At 38.2% G+C, this 20022-nt stretch overlaps 1 protein-coding gene across 1 annotated transcript in view; it reads left to right on the forward strand.

The window, feature by feature from the left end:
- The window catches only part of LRRC49 (leucine rich repeat containing 49), a 169274-nt gene that overhangs the window by 25206 nt on the left and 124046 nt on the right, over window positions 1–20022 (forward strand). The window contains exon 8 of the mRNA XM_044918294.1: window positions 1410–1553. Within this exon, the coding sequence (XP_044774229.1) occupies window positions 1410–1553 (144 nt within the window). The remainder of the gene's footprint in view (window positions 1–1409; window positions 1554–20022) is intronic.

A 20022-nucleotide genomic window follows, 5' to 3' on the forward strand; every position in this document is an offset into this window, starting at 1 on the left:
TATCCAACATCTGTTTTGAAGTGTTAAATAAAAAATTTCAATTTTTTTCTCGTCTGTACTGGGATGACAGTGTGGATGAGAAAGTTAATCCCTAGTGATTGTGAAAACCTTTTTTAAGTTTGGAAGAAAAGTGTCATGTGTATGACTCATTGTTAACTTAAGTAGATGGTTGACGAAGTCCCCCACAAGGACCCCTACTTATGTGTCATAGAGAACCATCTCACTGTGCTTGCTCTGTTACACTAGTGGGGCTTAAAATCCTGTTGTGCTCTCCTCAGTTCATGGGGATGGCTTTTCCTTACCCTACTTTACTGTGCAACTCAGAGCTCCTGTGCTGCAGGTCAGAGCTTGCGTGTATGTGCCTGTTCCGTGACTCAGGTCGTCTTGTTCTGAACACTCAATGTCCACCATATTGCACTCTGGCTAAACGTTATCCGTCGCTTCTCTTAAGCACTTCCACTAATAAAGAATATCCACCCTCACTCTCCACTCGGGATCCTAGTTCCTTGTATCTTTTCCATTTAGACTCTTGACAGCTTTCAGGATCCTGCAGTATAAATGGAAAGAACAAGGGGGATGTGGTGGCATTCCTTTTCCTTGCCTTTTCTCTCAGAGGGCTGTCTTGCTTGTTCAAAACATTGTGAGCTTCTGCCTTGGGCTCACAGTACATTTTTATTTGGGAGGTAGTATGTATAGTTCTTGTCACCTTTATCTGGACCTGGCACAGTATTGGGTTATTAGAGATGCCCCCAAGGATGGACTTGTTGATTATTTGATAAAATTTACTTCAAATATTTACTATGGTGAAATTATAAAATATGTTCCTTTAGTTAATTTTCTTTTTTTCTAAAGATTTTATTTATTTATTTGACAGAGAAAGAGAAAGAGCACAAACAGGGGGAGTGGGAAAGGGAGAAGCAGGCTCCTCACTGAGCAGGGAAGCCTGACGCGGGACTCAATCCCAGGATGCTGGGATCATGACCTGAGTCAAAGGCAGATACCCAACTGACTGAGCCACCCAGGTGCCCTTCCTTTAGTTAATTTTCACAAGTTAAATGACTTCTTATTATCTACAACAGAGGAAATTAGAAATATATATATTTTAAAGATTTTTATTTATTTGAGAGAGAGCCTGAGAGCGGGGTGAGGGCCAGAGGGAGAAGCAGACTCCCCACTGAACAGGGAGCCCGATGTGGGGCTCGATCCCGGGACTCCAGGATCATGACCTGAGTCAATGGCAGACGCTTAACCGACTGAGCCACCCAGGCGCCCCTGGAAATACATTTTTAAGTATCTTCATGTAAACCTGTCACTGAATCCAGTGACTATATATTTTATTTTAAGGGTTTTTATAACATGTGTATCTGTGACTTATGCCTGCTGATTATCCCTTTCTCATTTTTTAACAGATTACCAAAATCGAAAATGTCAGTCATTTGTGTGATTTGAGAGTTTTAAATCTTGCTAGGAACCTTTTAAGTCATGTTGATAATCTTAATGGGCTGGATTCACTAACTGAACTTAACCTGCGACACAATCAGATCACTTTTGTGGTGAGTATTAAAATGGAATCGATATGTAATTTCTGCCTTTTCTTCTAAGGAAATGAAATAAACATTATGGCATTGCTTTATGCAAAGTAAAAATCTACGGTAACTTAGTTCTTTTCTGAATTTAATTGTGGATATGATTATTAAGCTTTGTATTTTGATTTGGGAAGTGTTAAGGTGTTTTTCATTTTAAAAGATAAATGTAAAATTAGAAACAGAAATATTATCAATAAATGAATTAGCTAATATAAATGAGTAGTGAATTCTTTCCTGTTTTATCATGGGAATATAATTAATAAGAAAAAAGGTTATTGGTGACTTAAAGTTGATAAATTGTTGTACCAGGAGGGAAGAGGCTCAGAGAGGAGAGGCTAAGGGCTGTGAAGACATGGATAAATATAATTTCCTTTGCAGTGTTGAAAGAGGCAGGCTGGTATAGTGGAAAAAGCATTGCATAGGGCATCAGAGACCTCGTTCTGGTCATAGCTTCATCTCTCATTAGCTGGGTGACCTTGGGTAAATCGTTAACTCTATAAGCGTTGGTTTACTTTTCTATGAAGTGAGGGCCTTGGGTTAGATTATTTCTAGGATCCTTTTAGCTTGTTGAATCTGAAGAAAGACATTAAGGTGGTCAAGAACTGGCATGTGAGCAGGAGGGAACAAGTTCGCACTGTGGGGGCAAAACTACAGGAAGGTGACTCTGGAACTTTGAAGATGAACTTTGTTAGATTTATAGCTTTACTCAAGTTCAGCCATGAAATAACAGCCTGATGCTCTGGTATTTTGTACTTGTGCACATGTGAGAGCACTAGAAATAGGACTTTTGACTGTATGATGTGATACAGGCTAAGAAGACTTCTAATGTTATATATAAATATTTGTGTTTTTTTTAACAAGCTTCCTTTCTTTACATGAAATAGAAAAATACTAGGTTCTCTCTGGATATCATTCAAGTACTTTTAAAGGCACAATCTAACTCTTAACTTTTTTGAGACATTGAGTTCCTTAGTACATAATTAAGTGTAACATAAATGGTACACTTGGAAAGGTTGAGGGACAGATGATGCCTTATCTCTAGGCCTCATCGTACAGATTGGTTTCATTTTGAAGTTTTCCCAGAAAATCAGAGCTCAGTAATACTCACATCTTCTAGGAGGTTGGGATAATTTCAGAACCTTTTTCCAAGACATGGATTTATTCCAGAGCCCCTAAATTCTGTTGGATTTAAATATTGGAAATGGCTTGTTTATTTTAAAAGACATCCTGATTGAGTTAATCTGTTAAATTGCTGAGTGTCTAGGAACTGCTCAGGCTGGACTTGATCTGTCCTCAGGACATTGGGTATGGTAAGAATCCAAAAAGCCTTGGTAGAATGAGACACAGACATCTATTGACTTTCACGTATTCCTGTCTCTATTCTTTTATTTGGAAAGTACATAATGTGTATCCAGGAAATTGGTTACTGAATTTCCCAATGAGTATTATGTCTGATCATTACTGTTATAACTCAGGCAGCAGCCAACATCTATGGAAAAGGAAATTGTATTAACTTCTAAAAGTTAAGAAGATTTAATAAGTATGATGCATATGGTATCATCATGATAATAAGTATCATGCATATTAATTTATAGGAAATTTGAATATATATGTAAGGATATATATATAAGACTGGATCCAACTTTTGTTTCTTTTTCAAAGCATCCTTTCCTAAAACAGCCAAGAGACTTTTAAATCTGAGGATTCATTTTTTTTTTTCTTCAGTGTCTCTTCTTTCCTCTAGGGTCAGTTATCACACTTATTCTTTTGCTTTTTTTTTTTTTTTTCTTTCATGGTTTTGATTTTCCTCAGTGGCTGGTATTCCTTAAATGAAGGACTGTGTTAAGTAGTGACTGGGTCTCCTGTGCAGCTGAATAGGTCTTTTTAACTCTAAGATCTCTCCTTAGAATGACCCCTGGATTTGTGTAAGTTGTCGAATTCCACACATTGGCAGGCTTCCCTTTAGAGTGAGTGGAAGGGAAAAGGGAGGCTCACTCTGTAATTGCCAAAATAAGAGAACGACTATATGGGGGATAAAAGGACTTTACTATGCAAACAATGAATCACTACATCAAAAACTAATGATGTAATGTATGGTGGTTAACATAACATAATAAAATAAAAATAAAAAAAGGACTTTACTATCTTCTGGGCAGAGTGAAACTGCCATTCCTTTTCCGCCTCTGGTTCTAACGTAGTAGTTATTAACCATCTCCATGGATAAGACACCCACACTCTCCGTCCTTCCTTGACAGATACTCTTGTTTTGTTGAGAGAACAGAGCCTGAGGCTCCAGCTGAGGGTTTCTGCAGCGAGCTGCTCTGTACATGGCCTGTGTGTGTGTGTGTGGCAGGGGTGGGAGTGGGCTGAGGCTGAGGTGGGTTTGTTGCTCTCTGGTAATGGCGGTTAAGTAGACAGACCTTTAATTACACATCTGATTAGCCACAGTTAACCACTGTCCACTTCTGCTCTCTGCGTGTACTGAGCGTGAGCGCGGAGTAAAGTGGCATTCGGTCCGAGAGGATTGCTGTGGCTGCGGTGCCGCATGTCTCTTGCCAGTTCAGAGCTGTCTGCTTTCTGGCTTCTAGAAATTCATCAAAAATGTGCGTCTCTTAACAAGGACTCTCTCGTTTTTAGCATTTCCATGGATTTACTCATTTTGTGTATTTTTATTGCTTCGCCCATCGAATCTTGTAGAAGAGATGAAACAAATGCATTACCGACTTCACTATCTTATCGGAAAACTTCTCTGATTTTTTTGATGTAGAAAAGTTTTTGTGTGTTTGTTTATTGTAGTTTAAAGTCACTGATCTTTTTCTGGGAGATGTTATAAATTTCAAACCAAATGTCTTTTTTGTTTATATGGTAGCTTTCCCTTTTAAACAATTGTGAAACATTTCAGACATTCCGAAAAGAAGATAAATAATATTACCAACATGTGTGTCTATCTACCAATCAACTTAATAAATAAAAGCCCTTCAGATATAGTTAAGGCCTAATGGGTAACCCTCCCCCATCACATTCCCGCCCTCCTTTGCAGAGGTAAGCACAATTCTGAGTATGGTGTTTATTCCCATGCATGTCTGTTTCCTTTTCCATATATGTATGTGCCCTTTCCTAAACAATATCAAGTAATTTTTTGTATGCTTTTAAATGTTCATCATACTGTACATATTTTCTATAAGTTGCTTTTATTAATATCCATATTAATATGCTTTGAGATTTGTCTGTGTTGTTATCTGTAGCTCTGGTTCACTAATTTTCATTGTTATATAGCATTCCATTGTATGATTGTAATGAACTATTCATTCTTCTACTTATGGACAGTAGTGTTTCCAATTTTTTATTATTAAAAAAGTGTCACAAATAACATTTTTGTACATGTCTTTTGGTGGATATGTATAACAGTTTCCCTAGGACAGTGGCTTTCAGACCATAATCTATGATAATAAATAAAATTTACATTAAAACCCAGTTATTAAATACCTAGTTATTAAATACTTATATGGGTATGTTATAAATAATAGAAGCAAGCATTTCATGAAGCTATACCTACCCTTGCTCTTCTATCAAAAATATTGGTCTCAACCTACTGAATTGATTTCTAGGCCAATGAAAAGTTGGTTGCAACCTGTATTTGTCAAACAATGCTCAATGGTAGAGCTTGGGAGAGGCATTGCTGGGTGCCAGGATTACGCTCATCATTTCGTTTTATCAGATATCATCAAGTTTTGTTGAAAACTTGATACAAAAATTTGGTACAACCAAATTACATTTCCATCAGCAGTACCTGGGAGTTCCTTTAACTTCACGTTTTTGTTGGTACTTGATATTGTCAGACCTTTTATTTTTTGCCAGTCTTTTAACAATGAAATTATAATGCATTGAGATTTTAATTTGAATTTCCCGTGGCTGAATGCCTTTCATCTTTTTTCTTTTGTGATAATTGAGATTGCCTCTCATTTAGATTGCCTGACTAGTCTTATCCTTTGCCCATTGTAATGACAGGTTTTTGTTTTTTTTTCTTTTTCCTCTTGATCAGTGGTATTTCTTTCTTTTTTTTTTTTTTAAGATTTTATTTATTTGACAGAGAGAGAGAGAGCACAGATAGGCAGAGAGGCAGGCAGAGGGAGAGGGAGAAGCAGGCTCTCCGCTGAGCAGGGAGCCCGATGCGGGGCTCGATCCCAGGACCCTGGGATCACGACTCCAGCTGAAGGCAGACACTTAACCGACTGCACCACCTAGGCGCCCCGATCAGTGCTATTCTTTTGTTTCTGCTGTATTTTGAGGAACAGAAGTAAAAATTATCAATAATTTTATTTATTGTTTCTGTTTTTTTTTTGTTTGAAAAATCCTTCCTTAAAGGTTGAGGACCTAAAGATATTTTTCTGTATTGTCTAACAAAAGTTTTGAAGTTGCTGTATTTGGAAATGATTCATTTCTTGTGGTATAAAATTGAAATCCAGTTTTGTTTTCCTTATTCTCATATGGATTGCTAATTGTCCCAGCACCATTTATTGAAAAATGGATTATTTCTGTCCTTCCGTCTCCCCTTGGCAGTATCTCCCTCTAGCAAATTAAATATCCACATCTGCATGGGTCTGTGCCTGGCCTCTCTGGTCTGTTTGATTGATCTCTAACTATCTTAATAACTGTAATCTCTATTATGTCCTAAGAACTAGTAGCATGAGGTCCCCAATCTTCCTTTCTCTTCCCTAGACTTCCTTTCTTCCTTAAAAAAAAAAAATCATGTTATTTATTTTTTTCTTTTTCTATATATATTCCAGAAATAGCATGTCAAGTTTCATGAAAAACCCTACTGGTCTGTTTGATTGGAATATTTTTGAATTTGAAGACAATTGACATTTTTGATATTGAACCTTTTTTTTTTTTTAAGATTTTAGTTATTTATTTGACAGAGGGAGAGATAGCGAGAGCAGGAACACAGGCAGGGGGAGTGGGAGAGGGAGAAGCAGGCTTCCTGTGGAGCAGGGAGCCCGATGCGGGGCTCGATCCCAGGATCCTGGGATCATGACCTGAGCCAAAGACAGATGCTTAATGACTGAGCCACCCAGGCGCCCCAATATTGAATCTTTAATATCATAATATGCACATGGCATATTAATATGAAGGCATAATATGAATACAGCATATCTCTCAGTTCATATATGTCACATTTAATGATTTTTATTCTTCTCCATAGATAGCTTATTTGTTTTTTGTTAGCTTTCTTTCCAGATATTTTATACTTATTTGCTACAGTTGATTTTGGTTCATTTAGCAACCATGCTCTGACACTTAATAATTCCAATAATATATCTGTAGGTTATCTTAGATTTTCTATTTAGAAAATTTAATTTTTTTGTGAACAATTATAGTTTTTCCTTAATCATTATATGTCTTGTGTCTTCTTGTTTGACTGAGCTAGACTGAACTTCCAGTTTGACCATACCTCCAGTACAAAGCTGAATAAAGAGGCAAAAGTCGGCATCCTTGTCTTATTCCTGATTTTAAAGGAAACATATCACTAGCTATGTTTGCTAAGTGCCATTTATCAGTCTGAAGAAATTATCCTCTATTTTTAGTTTGCTTAAGTTTATATTATGAATGGTTATTGCATTTTATTAGATGAGTCTTATACAGCTCTTAGACTGGTCATATGGATTTATTCTTTAATCTATTAATTATGGAAATTATAAGATTTTGTAATGGTAAGTCATTCTAGCATTTTTGGTTATTATGCACTTTATCGGCTATATTTCATATACATTCCTGGATTTTGTCTATTAATATTTTATTCACAATATTTACATCTATGTTAAGTGAGATTTGTCTGTAATTTCTTTTTATTATTTTCTGGTATCAAGGTCACACTAGCCTCATAAAATGAATTGAGGAGTGCTTCCTATTTTACTATTTGGCATGAATCTCACTTTATATGAAATTAAAGATGATCTGCTCCTTGTATACTTGGAGGAACTTATCTGTAAAATAGTCTGGGTAGTTTTAAACTATTGGCTCAGTAATAATAGTGTCAGTTTTGATATGTTATAGTTTCCTTTCATCTAAATTCATTTTTTTTTTAGCTGCTCTCTCTGTCGTCATGTGCCTGTTGTCGTTTCTCATAATGCTTATTTATACTTTCTTATTTTTTGATTAGTATTGCCTGAGGTTTGTTTATTTTACTAGTAGTTTCAAAGAACTGGCTTTGGCTTTGTTGAACTTCTCTTATAGCTTTAAAAAATTATTGTTCTATTGATTTTTGTCCCTAACTCTCTTATTTTCTCCATTTGCTTTTTCTTTCTAAAGTTTTGTGTTGGGTATTTGATACAAGTTTTCAGTCCTTTTTATTTTCTAATATAAGGACTTAAGGCTATAAATTTCCCTCTAAGAACCACGTTAGCTTCTTCCCACAAATTTTGAAATTTAGTATTTTTATTCTAAATATTTTCTAAGTTCCATTATGATTTCTTCTTTGATCCATGTGCTATTTAGAAGTATATTTGAAAATTTTTTGATATGTATGGATTAATTATTCTTTTTTTGTCATTCTTTTCTAATTTAGTTGCATTGTGGCCAGTGAGTGTGGATTATATGTAACCTGTTCTGTGAAGTTTGTTGAGGTTCACTGTATTGCCGAGTATGCAGTCAACATTTACAGTCAATACACACTATCTATATGTTTCCCTAGTATGTGATCAGTGTTTGAAGCTGTTTCTAGGTGCACACAAGGTCAAAATTGATATATCTTCCTGGCAAATTGTTCCTTTTGTCATTGTGTATTAACTGTCTTCATTTTATTTTTTTAATAGTATTTTTATTTTTATGTATTTATTTTTTAATTTTTTAATTATGTTAATCACCATACATTACGTCATTAGTTTTTGATGTAGTGTTCCATGATTCATTGTTTGTTCTCCATGCAGAACGTGCCCTCTTTAATACCCATCACCAGGCTAACCCATCCTCCCATCCCCCTCCCCTCTAGAACCCTCAGTTTGTTTTTCAGAGTCCATCGTCTCTCATGGTTCGTCTACCCCTCCAATTTCCCCCCCTTCATTCTTCCCCTCCTGCTATCTTCTTCTTTTTTTTTTTTCTTAACATATATTGCATTATTTGTTTCAGAGGTACAGATCTGTGATTCAATAGTCTTGCACAATTCACAGCACTCACCGTAACACATACCCTCCCCAATGTCCATCACCCAGCCACCCCATCCCTCCCATCCCACCCCCCACTCCAGCAACCCTCAGTTTGTTTCCTGAGATTAAGAATTCCTCATATCAGTGAGGTCATATGTTACACGTCTTTCTCTGATTGACTTATTTCGCTCAGCATAACACCCTCCAGTTCCATCCACGTCGTTGCAAATGGCAAGATCTCATTCCTTTTGATGGCTGCATAATATGCCATTGTATATATATACCACAGCTTCTTTATCCATTCAACTTTCGATGGACATCTTGGCTCTTTCCACAGTTTGGCTATTGTGGACATTGCTGCTATAAACGTTGGGGTGCACGTACCCCTTCGGATCCCTACATTTGTATCTTTGGGGTAAATACCCAGTAGTACAATTGCTGGGTCGTATGGTAGCTCTATTTTCAACTTTTTGAGGAACCTCCATACTGTTTTCCAGAGTGGCTGTACCAGCTTGCATTCCCACCAACAGTGTAGGAGGGTTCCCCTTACTCCGCATCCCCGCCAACATCTGTCGTTTCCTGACTTGTTAATTTTAGCCATTTTGACTGGTGGGAGGTGGTATCTCATTGAGGTTTTGATTTGGATTTCCCGGATGCCTAGCGATGTTGAGCACTTTTTCATGTGTCTGTTGGCCATTTGGATGTCTTCTTTGGAGAAAGGTCTGTTCATGTCTTCTGCCCATTTCTTGATTGGATTCTTTGTTCTTTGGGTGTTGAGTTTGATGAGTTCTTTATAGATTTTGGATACTAGCCCTTTATCTCATATGTCATTTGCAAATATCTTCTCCCATTCTGTCGGTTGTCTTTTGGTTTTGTTGACTGTTTCTTTTGCTGTGCAAAAGCTTTTTATCTTGATGAGGTCCCAATAGTTCATTTTTGCCCTTGCTTCCCTTGCCTTTGGCGATGTTTCTAGGAAGAAGTTGCTTCGGCTGAGGTCGAAGAGGTTGCTGCCTGTGTTCTCCTTTAGGATTTTGATGGACTCCTGTCTCACATTGAGGTCTTTCAACCATTTGGAGTCTATTTTTGTGTGTGGTGTAAGGAAATGGTCCAGTTTCATTCTTCTGCATGTGGCTGTCCAATTTTCCCAACACCATTTGTTGAAGAGACTGTCTTTTTTCCATTGGACATTCTTTCCTGCTTTGTCGAAGATTAGTTGACCATAGAGTTGAGGGTCCATTTCTGGGCTCTCTATTCTGTTCCATTGATCTATGTGCCTGTTTTTGTGCCAGTACCATACTGTCTTGATGATGACAGCTTTGTAATAGAGCTGGAAGTCTGGAATTGTGATGCCGCCAGCTTTGCTTTTCTTTTTCAACATTCCTCTGGCTATTCGGGGTCTTTTCTGGTTCCATACAAATTTTAGGATTATTTGTTCCATTTCTTTAAAAAAAGTGGATGGTATTTTGATGGGGATTGCACTGAATGTGTAGATTGCTCTAGGTAACATTGACATCTTCACAACATTTGTTCTTCCAATCCATGAGCATGAACGTTTTCCCATTTCTTTGTGTCTTCCTCAATTTCTTTCATGAGTATTTTATAGTTTTCTGAGTACAGATCCTTTGCCTCTTTGGTTAGATTTATTCCTAGGTATCTTATGGTTTTGGGTGCAATTGTAAATGGGATCGACTCCTTAATTTCTCTTTCTTCTGTCTTGTTGTTGGTGTATAGGATTTCTGTGCATTGATTTTATATCCTGCCACTTTACTGAATTCCTGTATGAGTTCTAGCAGTTTTGGGGTGGAGTCTTTGGGGTTTTCCACATAAAGTATCATATCGTCTGCAGAGAGTGAGAGTTTGGCTTCTTCTTTGCCGATTTGGATGCCTTTTATTTCTTTTTGTTGTCTGATTGCTGTGGCTAGGACTTCCAATACTATGTTGAATAGCAGTGGTGATAGTGGACATCCCTGCCGCGTTCCTGACCTTAGGGGGAAAGCTCTCAGTTTTTCCCCATTGAGAATGACATTCGCTGTAGGTTTTTCATAGATGGCTTTTATGATATTGAGGTAGGTACCCTCTATCCCTGTACTCTGAAGAGTTTTGATCAAGAAAGGATGCTGTACTTTGTCAAATGCTTTTTCTGCATCTATTGAGAGGATCATATGATTCTTGTTCTTTTTTTTGTTAATGAGATACAGTAGTATCACGTTGATTGATTTGCGGATGTTGAACCAACCTTGCAGCCCAGGGATAAATCCCACTTGGTCATGGTGAATAATCCTTTTAATGTACTGTTGGATCCTATTGGCTAGTATTTTGGTGAGAATTTTTGCATCCATGTTCATTAAGGATATTGGTCTGTAATTCTCCTTTTTGATGGGGTCTTTGGTTTTGGGATCAAGGTAATGGTGTCCTCATAAAAGGAGTTTGGAAGTTTTCCTTCCATTTCTATTTTTTGGAACAGTTTCAGAAGAATAGGTATTAATTCCTCTTGAAATGTTTGGTAGAATTCCCCTGGGAAGCCATCTGGCCCTGGGCTTTTGTTTGTTGGGAGATTTTTGATGACTGCTTCAATTTCCTTAGTGGTTATAGGTCTGCTCAGGTTTTTTATTTCTTCCTGGTTCAATTTTGGTAGTTGATACATCTCTAGGAATGCATCCATTTCTTCCAGGTTATCTAATTTGCTGGCATAGAGTTGCTCACAAACGGTTCTTATAATTGTTTGTATTTCTTTGGTGTTGGTTGTGATCTCTCCTCTTTCATTCATGATTTTGTTGATTTGGGTCATTTCTCTTTCCTTTTGATAAGTCTGGCCACTGGGTTTTATCAATCTTGTTAATTCTTTCAAAGAACCAGCTCCTAGTTTCATTGATCTGTTTTACTGTTCTTTTGGTTTCTATTTCATTGATTTCTGCTTTGATCTTTACGATTTCTCTTCTCCTGCTGGGTTTAGGCTTTATTTGCTGTTCTTTCTCCAGGTCCTTTAGGTGTAGGGTTAGGTTGTGTACTTGAGACCTTTCTTGTTTCTTGAGAAAGGCTTGTATTGCTATATACTTTCCTCTTAGGACTGCCTTTGCTGCATCCCAAAGATTTTGAATAGTTGTGTTTTCATTTTCATTGGTTTCCATGTATTTTTTAAATTCTTCTTTAATTTTCTGCTTGACCCATTCATTCTTCAGTAGGATGCTCTTTAGCCTCCACGCATTTGAGTTCTTTCCAACTTTCCTCTTGTGATTGAGTTCTAGTTTCAAAGCATTGTGGTCTGAAAATAGGCAGGGAATGATCCCAATCTTTTGGTACCGGTTGAGACCTGATTTATGACCTAGGATGTGATCGATTCTGGAGAATGTTCCATGGCACTAGTGAAGAATGTGTATTCCGTTGCTTTGGGATGGACTGTTCTGAATATGTCTGTGAAGTCCATTTGGTCCAGTGTGTCATTTAAAGTCTTATTTCCTTGTTGATCTTTTGCTTAGATGATCTGTCCATTTCAGTGAGGGGCTGTTAAATTCCCCCACTATTACTGTATTGTTGCCAATGTGTTTCTTTGCTTTTGTTATTAATTGCCTTATATAATTGGCTGCTCCCATGTTAGGGGCATAGATATTTACAATTGTTAGATCTTCTTGTTGGATAGACCCTTTAAGTAGGATATAGTGTCCTTCCTCATCTCTTATTACAGTCTTTGGTTTAAAATCTAATTTGTCTAATATAAGGATTGCCATCCCAGCTTTCTTCTGGTGTCCATTAGCATGGTAAATGGTTTTCCACCCCCTCACTTTCAATCTGGGGGTGTCTTTGGGTCTGAAATGACTCTCTTGCAGACAGCATATCGATGGGTCTTGTTTTTTAATCCAAACTGATAGCCTGTGTTTTTTGATTGGGGCATTTAGCCCATTTACATTCAGGGTAACTGTTGAAAGATATGAATTTAGTGCCATTGTATTGCCTGTAAGGTGACTGTTACTGTATATTTTCTGTGTTCCTTTCTGGTCTATGTTGCTTTGAGGGTCTCTCTTTGCTTAGAGGACCCCTTTCAAGATTTCTTGTAGGGCTGGTTTCGTGTTTGCAAATTCCTTTAGTTTTTTGTTTGTCCTGGAAGCTTTTTATCTCTCCTTCCATTTTCAATGACAGCCTAGCTGGATATAGTATTCTTGGCTACATATTTTTCTCATTTAGTGCTCTGAATATATCCTGCCAGTCCTTTCTGGCCTGCCAGGTCTCTGTGGATAGGTCTGTTGCCAATCTCATGTTTCTACCATTGTAGGTTACAGATCTCTTCTCCTGAGCTGCTTTCAGGATTTTCTCTTTGTCTCTGAGACTTGTAAGTTTTACTCTTAGATGTCGGGGTGTTGACCTATTTTTATTGATTTTGAGAGGGGTTCTCTGTGCTTCCTGGATTTTGATGCCTGTTTCCTTCCCCAAATTAGGGAAGTTCTCTGTTATAATTTGCTCCAATATACCTTCTTCTCCTCTCTCTCTTTCTTCTTCTTCTGGGATCCCAATTATTCTAATGTTTCATCTTATGGTATTGCTTATCTTTTGAATTCTGCCCTCGTGATCCAGTAGTTGTTTATCTCTCTTTTTCTCAGCTTCTTTATTTTCCATCATTTGGTCTTCTATATCACTGATTCTCTCTTCTGCTTCATTTATCCTAGCAGTTAGTGCCCCCATTTTTGATTGCACCTCATTAATAGCCTTTTTGATTTTGACTTAGTTAGATTTTAGTTCTTTTATTTCTCCAGAAAGGGTTTCTCTAGTAACTTCCATGCTTTTTTCAAGCCCAGCTAGTATCTTTAAAGTGATGATTCTGAACTCTAGATCCAACATTGTACTAATGTCCATATTGAGTAGGTCTGTGGCAGTTGGTACTACCTCTTGTTCTTTTTGTTGAGGTGATTTTTTCCATCTTTTCATTTTGTCCAGAGGAGAACAGATGAATGAGAAAACAAAATGCTAACAGGGTAACAACGTCCCCAGAAAATATACTCTAAACAAATCAGAAAAGATCTGAAGCCGGGGGAAAAGAAAGGGAAAGAAAGGAAAAAGAAAAAGAAAAAAAAAAGAAAAAGATAAAAACAAACAAAAACAGAACAAAACATAAAAAAACAGAATATGATCAAATATGATCAGGCTGGTGCATAGATCAGTGCCACACACTAGATTTTGGGTGTATTTTGGTCTGTTAGAAGAAAGTGCCTCCCAAAATTTTAAAGAAAGAAAAACTTATATATGTACAAAAATAAGGGATACTATGATGAAGGGATGGAATATGACTGTAAAGATGAAAATTATAAAAAATTTTATAAAAGGAATTGATAAGAAGCTGTTTGAAAAAAAGAAAGAAGAGGATTTAAAAAAAAAGAAAAAAATAGGGAGAGAATGTGATCAGGCAGGAGAGTAGAACAAAACCATACACTAGAGATTTAGGGTATATTTTGATCTGTTAGAAGAAACTATCTCAAAATTTTAAAGAGAGAACAACTTATATATATATGCCAAAAATAAAGGTAACTACTATGAAGGGATAGAATATGACTCAAAAAATGAAAAATAAAAATGTTTTTTTAAAAAAGGAATTGATAAGATGTTGGTTGAAAAAGGGAAAAAGAAAAATTCAAAAAAAAAAAGTTAAAAAAAATTAACTTTGAAAGACTAAAGAATCATGGTAAAAAAGCCATGGATTCTATGTGCGTTATTCCCCTAGCGCTGGAGTTCTGCCGTTCTCATTGATCGGTAAACTTGGTCTTGGCTGGCTGTTCTCGCTGATCTTCTGGGGGAGGGGCCTGTTGCCGTGGTTTCCAAATGTCTTTGCCAGAGGCGGAATTGCCCCGCCCTTGCCCAGTCCTGGCTAGGTAATCTGCTCGGGTTTGCTCTTGGGAGCTTTTGTTCCCTGCAAGCTTTCCGTACAGCTTTGGAGGTGGAGAGTGAAAATGGCGGCTTCCCAATCTCCACCTGGAGGAGCCGAGAACTCGGGCCCCGCTCCTCAGTGAGCCCCCAGAGAAAAGCTGTCAGTCACTCCCGGCTCCCGGGTCTCCGGCCGCACTCCGTGCTCACCCGGCCTGTGACTGCGCGTTTCTATCTCTGGCACACGACCCCGTGTGGAGTCTCCAAACCCAGCAGATCCCTGCGGTGCGCTCCCACGCCACTCCTCCTGGGGGAGGAAGGGCAGTCTCCCTGGATCTGCCGCTTGTTGGGTCCCTGCTGGAGAAGTAGTGGCCCGACTGTGCCGCGGATCATGGTTTATGGCAACCCCGAGCTGAGAGCCTGCACCTTGGCTCCGTCTCTGCAGCTGGCTTCCCCGCTCCGATACCTGGGAGCTCTGCCGCACTCAGGCACCCCCGGTCTTTCTGTGACCCCGAGGGTCCTGAGACCACACTGTCCCGCGAGGGTTCCACACCCTGCTCAGCCACTGGAGCGATGTCCCTCAGCGGAGCCGACTTCTAAAAGTTCCGATTTTGGGCTCCGTGGTTCTGTCACTTGCCAGAAGCGGCCGACGGAGGCCCCCTCCCCCGCCGTCTATCCTCCTGAACATCGCCTGGGATTCACTTCTCCACACGTCCTACCTTCCAGAAAGTGGTCGCTTTTCTGTTCACAGAGTTGTTGCTATTCTTTTCTTCGATCTCCTGTTGAGTTTGTAGGTGTTCAGAATGGTTTGATCCCTATCCAGCTGAATTCCTGAGACTAGACGAAATCCAGGTCTCCTACTCCTCCGCCATCTTGCTCCGCTATTAACTGTCTTTATTACCTTCATTGAGTAAGTATTTTATGAGCGTGGACTACATGCCAGGCACTCTTCTAACTGTAGTATAGGTAAAGAAGTTAATCATACTTTTTGACTTAACATTTATTTAGTCTGATGTTAATACCAACTTTCTTTTGGTTATGTTTTTCCTCATATATCTTTTTTATTGTTTAACCTTTTTTAATTTTTAATTTTGGCATAAATTCAGAAAAGGATGCAAAAATAGTGTAAAGATCCTTAAATAGTAACATTTTAGTACATTTGCTTTATCCTCTCTCTCTCTCTTTTTTAAGATTTTATTTATTTGATAGAGAGCTTGCACATACATGAGGGTGAGGGAGGGGCAAAGGGAAAGGGAGAAGCAGACTCCCCACTCAGCGGGGAGCCAGGGCTTGATCCCAGGACTCTGGGATCATGACCTGAGCCGAAGGCAGACGCTTAACTGACCAAACCACCCAGGCACCCCACTTTATCCTCTCTTTTGATTATTCTCTCTGTCCTTCTGTATCTACAAGTCTCTGTTTTTTTCTGAACCATTTAAGAGTAAGATGCAGGCATGTTGCCCCTTCATCTCCACATACTTCAGTGTGTATTTTCCAAAAACAAGAATCCTCTTATATAACCACATTATAATAATCAAAATTAGGGAATTAACATTGATAGGATACTATTATCTAATCTGTAGATCCCATTTAGGTTTTCTTAATTATCTCACTAGCAAGGACGCCTGGGTGGCTCAGTCAGTTAAGCGTCTGCCTTTGGCTCTGGTCATGATCCCAGGGTCCTGGGATCAAGCCCCACATTGGGCTCCCTGCTCAGTGGGGGGCCTGCTGCTCCCCCTGCTTGTGCTCACTTGCTCTCTCTCTCTGACAAGTAAATAAAATCTTTAAAAAATTATCTCACTAGCATCCTTTATAGCAAAAGAAAATCCAAGATCACTCATTGTATTCCCATAGTTATGTCTCCCTGGTCTTCTTTAATCTGCAAGAGTACTTGCATCATTCTTTGTATGTCATGACACTGACATTTTTGAAGAATAGTAGTTTATTATTTTGTAGAATGTCCCTCAGTTTGAGCTTGTCTAATGTGGCCTCATGATTAGATTCAGATTATGTACGTTTGGCAGGAGCAGCTGCAGAAATGATGCTGAGTTCTTCTCAGTGAGTCATATTACATATTCTTTTACTTTCAACCTTTTTCTTATAAAGAGTGCACAACTTCTTTTTTAACTTACAATATGAGAATCCTTCTTCTGACTAGGGCCTTTAGTCTATTATACTAATTGCGATTACTGATAAATTCACCACTTTGCTGTCATTTCATGCTGTTTGTCCTGCATTTCCTGTGTGTGCATGTGCACCTTGCTGTGGGTTGTTGGAGTTTTCTCTGTTCTTTCTTATTCGCTTTAATGGTTATTCTTAATGTTTTAAAATACACACTTGACTTAAATTATAGAGTTAATACATGTCCCTACCCGCTTCTTAAATAAGGACCCTAGAATCATTTAATCCGGTAACACTGTGCCGTTTTACATGTTTTTGTTTCCTAGGCTTTTCTTTTTATCTTTTTACTCCCAAAATTAGATATTTTAATTGTTGGTGTTTTCAGTCAGTGCTTATTTGGATTCACCCAAATGCTTGTTTGGGTTTACCACTCTTTTGAAAATATGTAATTTAGAAAAATTTCCTTTAAAATGGCTCTGGTGGTAAGCTCTCTGAGTTTATCTTTGTCTAATAATGTGTTTATTTTGCCTGTATTCATGATGGATGGTCTGACTTGATTGACAGTTATTTTTCTCCCAGGTTGTTTGAAGCTCATATTTCATTATGTTTGAACTCTATTATTGTCATTAAACTGTCTACTATTTTTTGTACATGATCTTTTTCTTTCTCTGGTAGCTTTTAAGATTATAAGATTTCTTTTTGAAGTTCTTCAGACTCACTAAGATGTGTAGGGATGTGGAACTACCATATTTCACCAATTTGGGATGCACATTTTTCCATATTTCACCAACTTTGAAATCTGGGTATGTTTTACAATGCATGGCATCTTAAAATCACTATTGGACAGGCTACAGCAATTTCATTGCTAAATATATGTGAACTTGGTTATAACTGTTTATACTATGCTCATTTCAGCAAGTACTACATGTTTTGAATTTAATCACTGTTCAAAATGTATTTAAAAAGATTACACCAATGGGGCGCCTGCGTGGCTCAGTCAGTTAAGCATCTGATTTCAGCTCAGATCATGATCTCAGGGTCTTGGGATCAGGCCACCTCATGCTCCATGCTCAGCAGGGAGTCTGCTTCTCCTTCTCCCTCTGCCCCTCCCCCTGCCCTTTCTTATTCGGCTCTCTCTCTCAAATAAAATAAAGAAAATCTTTTAAAAAAAGGGTTACACCAAAATTTGGCATGGAAATGAAACATTTCTGTGTTCAAAAAGGCATGAACAACAAAGACATAAATTTAATATTAGTGAAACATACTTTTTTTTGAGGAATGACTGCAATTCCACATTTTCTTGCTAATTAACAGTCAAATACTTTAAAAGGAAGAAAACCATGTTTGGTGAAGCTGTGTTCTATTGTGTTACCGGGATAGATTCAGAGAGTTTGCTTATCACATGCCAAGCAATGCACCTGAAGGCAGGAGAAATTGAGCAAACTCCTTGGAAGAGATGAAAGCATTTCAAAGCAACAAGAAGCTGTGGTATAATTCACACTGGTGTCTTAGACCATTTGGGCTGCTATCTATCACAAAATACCATAGACTTGGTAGCTTATAAACAAGATAAATTTATTTCTCACAGTTCTAGAGGCTGAGAAGTCCAAGATCAAGGTGGCAGCATGGTGGCATTCTCGAGAGCCTTCTTTCTGGTCCGTAGCTGGCACCTTTTCACTGTGTCCTCACATGGTGGAGGAGGCTAGATCTCTTATAAGGCACTGATCCCGTTCATAAGGAACCACCCTTGTGACTTACGCACCTCCCAAAGGCCCCACCTCCTAATACCATCACCTTTGGAGTCAGGATTTCAACATATGAATTTGGGGGAGAGACAAACATTCAGACCACAGTACTGGTGTTTCTTTACTTTAACAATATAAAAATACACAGAATGGGTGTCACTAGTTTGGAAGAAAGTTCTGTAGATGATAATAGAGCACATTTTTAGGATATCCAGCATCACCAATGTTCTTGATGGCACAGAAGACAATATGATGTGAAAAGCATGGACATTATTAGTTGAATAGTGATTCAGAAGTTGGACTCTAGGGGTGCCTGGGTGGCTCAGTAGGTTAAGCGTCTGCCTTGGGCTCAGGTCCTGATCTCAGGGTCCTGGGATCGAGCCCCGCATCGGGCACCCTGCTCCGCGGGGAGCCTGCTTCTCCCTCTGCCTCTACCTGCTGCTTCCTCTGCTTGTGCTCTCTGTCTCTCTGTCGAAAATAAATAAAATTAAAAAAAAAGAAAGGAAACATTTCTTTCTCTCCAGAAAGTTCCCTTGTGCCCCTTTCCAGTCTGTGCTTTTCCCTGCCCTAGAAGTTTCTTACTTCTATCTTCATAGATTAATTTTGCCTGTTTTTGAACTTTTCATGAGGTCTATATATAAAAAATATGTACTTTGTGTACTAAACATGTTTTGATATTCATACATTTTGTGGTGTGTATCAGTAATTTTTTTTTAATGACTGAGTTGCATTCATTTTCTAATTATAATACAATTTGTGTTTTCATTCTTCTGTTAATAGTCATCTTGGTTATTTCCATTTTTGGCCCTTACAAATAAAGCTGCTATGAATATTCTTGTAGTCTTATTTATACATTTATTTTGGTGGACATGTACCTCATTTCTCTTAGGTAAATACTTAGGAGCGTCATTACCAAGCCATAAGGTAGGTGGATGTCTAAATTTATTAGAAACTGCCCAAACAGTTTTACCAAGTGATTATGCCATTTTACATTCCAGCAGCAATAAATGGGTGTTCTAATTGCTCTACATCCTTGACAACATTTGATATTGACAGTCTTTTTTTATTTTATTTTTTTTTTATTTTTATTTATTTGAGAGAGAGAGAGAATGAGAGACAGAGAGCATGAGAGGGAGGAGGGTCAGAGGGAGAAGCAGACTCTCTGCCAAACAGGGAGCCTGATGCGGGACTCGATCCCGGGACTCCAGGATCATGACCTGAGCCGAAGGCAGTCGCTTAACCAACTGAGCCACCCAGGCGCCCTGATATTGACAGTCTTTATAGTTTTAGTGATTCTCACTGTGGTTTTAATTTGCAGTTCCTTGATGAATAACTGGTGATGTTGAGCATCTTTTCAAGTACTTTTAGGCCATTCTAACATATGACGTATCAGTTCAAGTCTTCTGCCCATTTAAGAAAAAATTAGGTTATCTTTTTATCATTGAGTTGTAGTAGATCTATATTCTAGCTTCAGGTCCTTTGGGATATGTATTGGGTGTATTTACAGCATGGCTTGCTTTTTTGCTTTCTTAATAATGTTTTTGATATGTAGAAGCTTACATTTTAATGAAGTATGGTTTA

Source organism: Neomonachus schauinslandi, chromosome 9 (genome assembly GCF_002201575.2).
Source record: "Neomonachus schauinslandi chromosome 9, ASM220157v2, whole genome shotgun sequence".
NCBI lineage: Eukaryota > Metazoa > Chordata > Mammalia > Carnivora > Phocidae > Neomonachus > Neomonachus schauinslandi.